We start from the raw sequence: 8,686 nt of genomic DNA on the forward strand, positions 1-8,686 counted from the left end.
TTTTATACCTAACGTCACTAGGAAAAAAAACCTGCAAATATGGGAAATGTAGAGGAGCGAAAAACAAGTAAATCCCTCTTTTTTGTGTTGTTTCACTCTTTTGAACTTTTTCCATATGTCACATCTCGGGATCGGCTCCGCCGTAGCACGATATTGTCCTCTTTGAGCCCCTCTCTCTGCCCTCATGATTTTGTTTCTAGGAACTCACGAGCAGCTTTCCAGTGGGTCACCCATCCTGGGATTGTTCTAGCCTCAACTCACTTAATTTCGGAGTTCTCAGGACTCCGAAGCCAATAAGCTCCCGAAAGGCCTCGTGCTACATAAGGCACATCACCCCTTCTCCATTGGTTGATGTGGGATATTACATATATTAATTAAGTTGCACTTGAATGAAGGGGGGATTTGGATTTGCTATAAAATGAATATGCTAAATTTCCATATTAATTAACTTTTTCCATATCAGATTGAATACATTTGAAATAATTAGATATAGTATAATTAAAATGAATATGAAATGACTATATCCAAAGAATCATTTTAAATTCACTTGTTTTCTTATTTCTTTCTTATTCAACTCTTGATGTATATACATTGATTGTTATACAATAAACAAACAATTTTATCTTATAATGTCATCTAAATTCATAGATTTGGAATACCGCCATTCAAATGGAATCTCTTTAAATTTTTTCCTTTTCTTTTTTCTTTTTTCTTCTGACAAATATTACTTCTTGTTTAAAATCCTGTGTGCATCAGTTTCCATCCCATCAAACAAGTTCTTCTCTAGAAACCCATCTCTATTTTTCTCTTTTTCTCTCAAAAATCTCTAGCACAAGTTTTAGCACAACGGGAGGTACCAATGGCCAGTTGGGTTGCAGTACTAAGTGTTGTTTGGGTGAGCATAGTGATTGCATGGGCGTGGAGGGTGCTGAATTGGATGTGTTTGAGGCCAAAGAAACTAGAAAGATGCTTGAGGGAGCAAGGCTTTACAGGCAATTCTTACAGGCTTTTGTTTGGAGACACCAAGGATAGCTCAATGATGCTGCGACAAGCACAATCCAAACCCATGAAACTCTCCACCTCCCATGATATAGCGCCACGAGTCATGCCATTTGTCCATCAAATTGTGAAAACTTACGGTATGCCAAATACTTTTACATTAATTCTTATCACCTTTCTACCCTATCCATGTATGTATATGTTGTATGGTGTGTAATCTTCTTTATAAGTTTTAACTGGGATAGTTTTTTTTTGGATTAAATACATTTTTGGTCACTGGATTGTATACGAAAATTTAATTTAGAGGTGAAATTTTTAAACCAAAAAAATGCAGGTAGGAATTCTTTTGTTTGGATGGGCCCCATGCCAAAGTTGAACATCATGAACCCAGAAGATTTGAAAGAAATCTTCAACAAGCGTCAAAATTTTCAGAGGCCATCAGCAAACCCTCTTATCAAGTTGCTAGTACAGGGCCTTCTACACATTGAAGATGAGAAATGGGCTAAACACAGAAAGATTATCAAGCCAGCATTCCATTTAGAGAAGCTAAAGGTACTCACTCGCCAACATTCATTTATATTTATGGAGATTTAATTAGCAATTGTGTCCACTATTTTTCCAAAATGTATATATGTCGATAATTTTTGGATTTCTTTTGCCCTAAATTTTTCCTTGTTTGGTACATAGGGTATGTTACCAACATTTTACCAAAGCTGTAGCGACATGATTAACGAGTGGAAGGGGTTGGTGTCCAAAGACGGTTCATGTGAGTTCGATGTGTGGCCATGTCTTAAAAATTTGTCGGCAGATGTGATTGCTCGGGCTGCATTTGGAAGTAGCTATCAAGAGGGAAGAAAAATATTTCAGCTCCTGCAACAGCAAGATAAAAATTTTTCATTAGTCGTCCGAAGTGTTTACATTCCAGGATCGAGGTAAAATTAAATACTCTTTAATTAAAGTAGTTGTTCGTCATGTCGGCACAAAACCATTGATCTCGTACGACCTTAACTTGGTGCAGGTTTCTACCAACCAAGCATAACAGGAGGATGAAGGAAATAAATAAAGAAATAAATGTGTTGCTCAAGGGTATTATAAATAAAAGAGAAGAGGAAATTAAGTTGGGTGAAGACAATAAAGATGACTTGTTAGGTATACTTATGGAGTCCAATTTGAAGGAAATTCGCGAACATGGGAACAAGACAGACACTGGAATGAGTATTCAAGATGTAATTGAGGAGTGTAGGTTGTTTTACTTGGCTGGTTCAGAGAGCACTTCTACGCTGCTTGTTTGGGCAATGATTTTGCTGGGTCAAAACCAGAATTGGCAAGCTCGTGCAAGGGAAGAGGTCTTGCAAGCCTTTGAAAGCAACCCACCAAGCTTTAATGCCCTAAGCCAACTAAAAGTTGTAAGTATATATTTTTAGTATACTCTCTTGCTATGTATATATATATATATATATATATATATCGGTAGTTAGAAACCTTGAACATATAAAATGTCTCAGGTGACCATGGTTTTACTTGAAGTTCTTCGATTATACCCAGCAGGCGTTGAGCTTCCACGAACCACTTGCAAGAAAACACAGCTTGGAAAATTCTTATTGCCGGCCGGAGTCCTTGTCTCCTTACACATAATGTTTGTTCACCATGACAAAGAATTGTGGGGTGAGGATGCAGATGAGTTCAAGCCAGAGAGGTTTTCAGAAGGAATTTCAAAGGCAACAAAGAACCAATTTGCATACTTCCCTTTCGGTGCCGGTCCGAGGATTTGCATTGGACAGAACTTTGCTATGCAGGAAGCAAAATTAGCCTTGGCATTGATTCTGCAACACTTTACCTTTGATCTCTCTCCATCCTATGCTCATGCTCCTACGACACAAGGAAACCTTCTTCAACCTCAATATGGTGCTCATATCATTTTACGTAAACGTTGATTACTTCTAAATGATATATATTGTTGACAATTAAGTTAAAAATTATAAGGACATCACATGGCCAGACATATTAACCATGTAATTTTCCTACCCTGGGTTTTATCCCTTGTGGTTTTCCTCGGGAAGGTTTTAATGAGGCCACCATTAACATGCTTGTTCTTACCATGTAATGTTCTCTTTGAGTTGAATGCAATACCATTTTCTATCCCAAAAAAAAAAAATATTAACCATGAAATTCTTGTGACTTGTCTTTCGTTCATTTTTAGAATTGAAATACTTTATTGTCAAAAAATTCACAATGGGTACAATTGTAGAATTCAAAAACAAAATAAAAAAACTTGGTCTACGAAAACACAAAACACCCCTGATGACTATCCAAAGAATTCATCATAAAGAAATGTATTGAATTCTCGGCCCTTAATTAGGAGAAGAACTTACATGTAACAGGGATGTCATTATGGAGGTATCCCAAGCCTATAGTATATTGTCATATCATAAAAATAAATGCATGGCACTAAGTGATTGACTTGGGATAGCGCCACAATAGTATCTAGATATAGGTAAGTTTTAGTCCTTAATCAGGCAATTGACCAAAATCCCGAAGAGCCAAACAATGTAAGAACCAAACAATCAAAGTCACATAAATCCGAAAATCTTCAAAGTCAAAAGTCTCAATCTAGTACTCTCTTTTTTCTTCCGTTGGTGTCAAAATATGTACGTGCCTTAATAGAAGGCCAAGAAGCAAAACAAACAGAGAGAGTTCTATTATACAACAATATGGACGAAATATATTTTACTTATTTGGGTCTTAGAATTATTCTTATTTACGACTTCCTTCTTGAAAGGGTATGTAGAAACCATCAGAGAATGTTACAAAGGAACCTGCATGTAGGAACACAGTCTCATTAAAATCTTCTCAAGGAAAATCATATTGGACAAAACCTTAAGGTAGGAAAAAGAGTGTCACACATGTATTGGATACAAAAGAGTCAAAAGAACAAAAACCAAACGAAATAACACAAAGCACAACTACAAACCCAATAAATAACATCACACCACAATGCAAAACTGATATTCACTGATACATCCGTATTAGAATTATTCGGATATTAGATTTCTCCTCATTAAATAACACATAATATTGAAAAATTATGTGGATACCACATTAAAATTTGTAATTCAATACCTGCAAATCCAGAAAGCAGATTAATGAGGAAGAATGGTTGGTCTCATAATCAATCATTCTTTTTCGTATTCTTAACTTCACGGACTTGTCCTATTAATAAATTTTCTCATTCTACATAAGTAAATACATGATTCAAGTGTAGTATAAATCATCGTTGAAAGTGTGATGTATGCCATACCCCCAAAAACCCAAGACGTCCAAAGGCGGAACACTCGAAGCCGCACAACAAAACAAACTTTGAAAAATCCATGACAATCACATATACACAGAACACCAAAAAAAAGGCAAATTTCTCAGCTGCTACCTGTTGAGTGCAGGTGAACACAGCAAAATCATGCTGTCATGCAGAGCTGTGCTGCTAACATCATTATAATCCGTGATCCAAAGTGCTTGCCATGTCATCATCAATTTCATAACAACGGCCAAAACAAAAGAAACTCGAGATCTACATGTAACTGACAATTGAAGAAACAAGAAAGACGTGAAAGCTCCCCACAGAAACACAGAGCCATGGACCTCAACCTTTCATCTCTGGTAGCTGTTCTGGCAATCACATTGGCCTTCTCACTCTACCTCTATTCTCTGTTATGGAAATCAAGAAGTGTCGTAAGAAAGTTACCGCCTCAAGCTGGAGGCGCATGGCCTATAATCGGCCACCTTCACTTATTATATAGATCATCAGAGCCACCCCATTTGGTGTTTGGGAAATTGGCCGATAAGTATGGACCAATTTTCACTATAAAGTTTGGAGTGGAGAGACGAGTGGTCGTGAGCAGCTCGGAAATGGCGAAAGAGTGTTTAAAGACACATGACAAAGTCTTTTGCAGCCGTGTCAAATCTCTAGGGCCAGAAATCCTTGGCTACAACTATGCCTGCTTTGCATTCAGCTCCTACGGCCGCTACTTTTGCGAAATAAAAAAGATGGTCATGCACGAGCTCTTCTCCAACCAGCGCATCGAGATGCTCAAACACATTAGAGAATCTCAAGTTAACACAGCGATCAGAGAAATATACGAGTGGTGGACGAAGAACAAGAAGAGTAGTGGTTCAAATGAGGTGGTGGTGGAGATGAAAGAATGGTTTATGGACATAAGTCAGAATGTCATATTTATGATGATATTAGGGCAAAGATGTTCTGAAGTTACAAATTACGAAAAGATGGGGAGAAAGATTTTCAATGATGTTCTTCATCTGCTTGGGATTTTGGTGGTTTCAGATGCGGTTCCTTTCTTGAGGTGGTTGGACTTGGGTGGCCATGAGAAGGCAATGAGGAAGAAATTTAAGGAGGTAGATCAACTGCTTCAAGGATGGCTAGATGAGCATAAGCAGAAGAGGAAGATTTCTGGTGGGGTGAAGGGTGATGATGACCGTGACTTCATGGATGCCATGACTTCATTTCTTGATGATGATTTGAAAGTTACCAAGGAGTATGATGCTGATACAATCAACAAAGCTACCTCCCTGGTATGTACACATTTTAATACGTACCAACTTCGTCACTTGGCACTTTATATATTATTCCTGTTAATGAAACTACAACTTTCATTTAACTCTGATTAGTACATTCATACAAGTTTGTTAATTTTATATAAAACAATCAGTTTAAACTTTGATTCAATCATATGACTTTAATTGATAATAGGGTAAATATATACTAATACGAAAAATCTTTTTAACCACATGCAAAGCAAGGGGCTTGTAGCTCAACTTATTATGAGCAGTTACCCTTGAGGTCCTATATTCGGATCTCCATACCATCAATATCGCTTGTAATAAAAGCAAGAAAAAAAGAACATGCAAGGGACATTGCTAAATAGAATAGAAAAAGTTTTACTTCTGTCTCTTAAGGGTTTTACTGGCGCTTAAGTGCTGTCAATATTGTCACTTAGTTTTTTCGTGCAGAACTGAGTAAATCCGTGTAATTCGATTCTCTTTCCTATAAGCGTGGCTTTAAATTCTCAGCCAAATCACTAAACCGTTGGATACACAAAATCTAAAGCCTTCATCTACCCAATGTAAGTTTGTGTACTTGTTTCGCAGGCTCTTCTCTTAGCAGGTGTAGATGTAACTACAGGGACATTGACATGGGCACTCTGTTTACTTCTCAACAACCCTGAAACCCTAAAAAGGGCCCAAGAAGAATTAGACCAAAATGTTGGAAGAGAGAGGCAAGTGAAGGAGTCTGACCTCGACAACTTGGTCTATGTCCGCGCGGTTCTCAAAGAAACAATGCGTTTATACCCTCCCGGACCACTTGCAATGGCCCATATGTCCAGAGAAGATTGCATTGTAGGAGGCTACCATATCCCAGCAAAGACTCCTGTCTTCGTCAACATTGGAAAGATCCAACTAGATCCAAAGCTGTGGCCTGAACCAAATGAGTTCCGGCCAGAACGATTTCTAACAACCCACAAGAACATTGATGTTAGTGGTCAGGATTTTGAGTTGCTACCATTTAGCAGTGGAAGAAGAATGTGTACAGGGGCATCTTTGGCCATGAAGATGATGCCGTTGGCACTTGCTTCTTTGCTTCATGGGTTTGAAATTGCGACCCTAGGGGATAAGCCTGTTGACATGCGTGAGACAATGGAGTTGACTAACCATAAATCCACCCTTCTTCAAGTCCTTGTCACTCCGCGCCTTCCTGCTCAACTATATGAGCATCATAAATAAAGAAAACTACCATGTTATTATGTGGGATGGAAGTTACATGAAGTTGATAGGGACTGTCATGAAATAGTGAGATGCACTAGATGTATCGTTACACAGTGTCCATTCGAATCAATAAATTGTTTTATTTTCAGTGTCATTTTGGGTTTTACAATTTTAACATTGAGTATTTGCCTGCTTGAAAATGTTGTAATGTGATTCTAACGCTACTGATCGTCATGAAATGCGTCTTCAACAGGTCACACTTGAGTTGAGACCCAATATTATTTTCTTTGGTGGACAATTACTTGAAGATTCTAAACTTTAATTCCAAATGAGATATAAAATTAAATAAAAGCCTTATCAGCCCTAAACCCATGCTTTCATCTCTAAGTCTCTCAATGTATGAGCCCAACAACCAAAGGTCAGAGCAACCCTAAATCCTCGAAGTTGAAAGGTCCCAATCGAGCACTCTTCTTTTTCTTTTTCTTTTTTTGATTTGTGTGAAAATACTTGCCTTATTATGATTCTTGATTTCTTTTGTTTACTAACACATAATGAATAAACAATTCTAGGAGTTTTGATATGTTGTGAGACGCTTTGACAAGGTATTTGAGTTGAGAGTATTTGAAGGTTGTTCAAATAAGTTTGTTGTTCAAGTCTCTCAATGTATGATGTCAGAGCAATCCTAATCCTCAAACTTGAAAGGTCCCAATCGAGTACTTTTTTTTTTTTTTTTTTTTTTTCTGCGTGTGTCTGAAAATACTTGCCTTATTATGATTCTTGATTTCTTTTGTTTATTAACACATAATGAATAAACAATTCTTAGAGTTATTGATTATAACAGGTAATCCAAAACCAAAAAAAAAAAAAAAAAGTAAAAAGAAAAAAAGAAAAAGAAAAAAGAAAGGAATTGGATTAATCAGGGTGGTTGAATATTGTTTGGCCAAGACAGTGCATCCCTCTCTGCACATGAGTTTGATCCCCTTACCCATATATTGGAGTAATTATTAGAATATTATTGAGAAAATTAGAGTACACAACTCTAACATAAATTGGTTGGAGACAAAACAAATAAACAAATTACTTGTATTAGACTCACAAAATATTACAACAAAACAATTCTCAAAAAAAAGACCAACTCTTACAAACACTCTTTCTCACTTTCTAGAAACAAACTCTAAAACACTCACACTCCTCACAAGGACTTCTTAGCTCTATAATCACTCTCCTTCTTGACTTCTTTTTTGATTCTTGGTTAATTACATTAATAGGCTTCATGCCTGTTTATAGTTGTTGTTGTCGACTTTGCTCTCCATCCCACCTACAATAGCCACATATTTGTTATCTTCCAGAAAATTCTCCAAGCTTCTATTTGGCTACCGACTTGCTTGACCGACTTTGGCTTTCTTCTTCTAGATATATTTATTAGGTAAAATAAGAATTTTTCTCTGGCTAAATTATTCAGGTGGGTTTGTGGCGTTGATGGGTTTGTGGTTTGGACTGTTGGGATTGTGGCTTGGACTTGGGTCTGCAACTCTTGGCACCCCACCCTCCCCATCCTCTCTCTCTCTATCTCTCTCTCTGAACAAACCAAGAGCCTTGCTGCCCCACTTGGACTGTTCGAATTTTCTTCTTCTTCTTCTTGTGCTTGTGGGTTTGTGGTGTTGATGGGTTTTGGTGATGATATTCTTCTTCTTTTTTTCTTGAGGCCCGTAGAAGACACCAAGTCCATTTTTATAACTTAAATGAGAAATGAATTGGTCATACCTGTAGTAGGAGTGACCGATGCTTGAGAAACTGAAATTCCACGGCATGATTTTATTGGGTATATATGAATATCGATTGGCTATGGCATCTGATTCTGATCCTACCAATTGTTAAGGTCTCCGCACCGTAGAAGAACAGTACTACAAGG

At 37.4% G+C, this 8,686-nt stretch overlaps 2 protein-coding genes across 2 annotated transcripts; both read left to right on the top strand.

Annotated features, from left to right (window-relative positions):
- Nucleotides 404–3,350, top strand: LOC18788793 (cytochrome P450 CYP72A219). The gene is made up of 5 exons (XM_007224097.2): nt 404–1,139; nt 1,334–1,551; nt 1,687–1,931; nt 2,018–2,405; nt 2,505–3,350. Exons 1-5 carry the CDS (start codon nt 860–862, stop codon nt 2,931–2,933), a joined length of 1,560 nt encoding a protein of 519 aa, XP_007224159.1. The 5' UTR covers nt 404–859; the 3' UTR covers nt 2,934–3,350.
- On the top strand, nt 4,523–7,033 carry LOC18790580 (cytochrome P450 CYP82D47). The gene is made up of 2 exons (XM_007222227.2): nt 4,523–5,583; nt 6,160–7,033. The coding sequence occupies exons 1-2, from the start codon at nt 4,630–4,632 to the stop codon at nt 6,790–6,792; spliced, it is 1,587 nt and encodes a 528-aa protein (XP_007222289.2). The 5' UTR covers nt 4,523–4,629; the 3' UTR covers nt 6,793–7,033.

This window comes from Prunus persica, chromosome G1 (genome assembly GCF_000346465.2).
Source record: "Prunus persica cultivar Lovell chromosome G1, Prunus_persica_NCBIv2, whole genome shotgun sequence".
NCBI lineage: Eukaryota > Viridiplantae > Streptophyta > Magnoliopsida > Rosales > Rosaceae > Prunus > Prunus persica.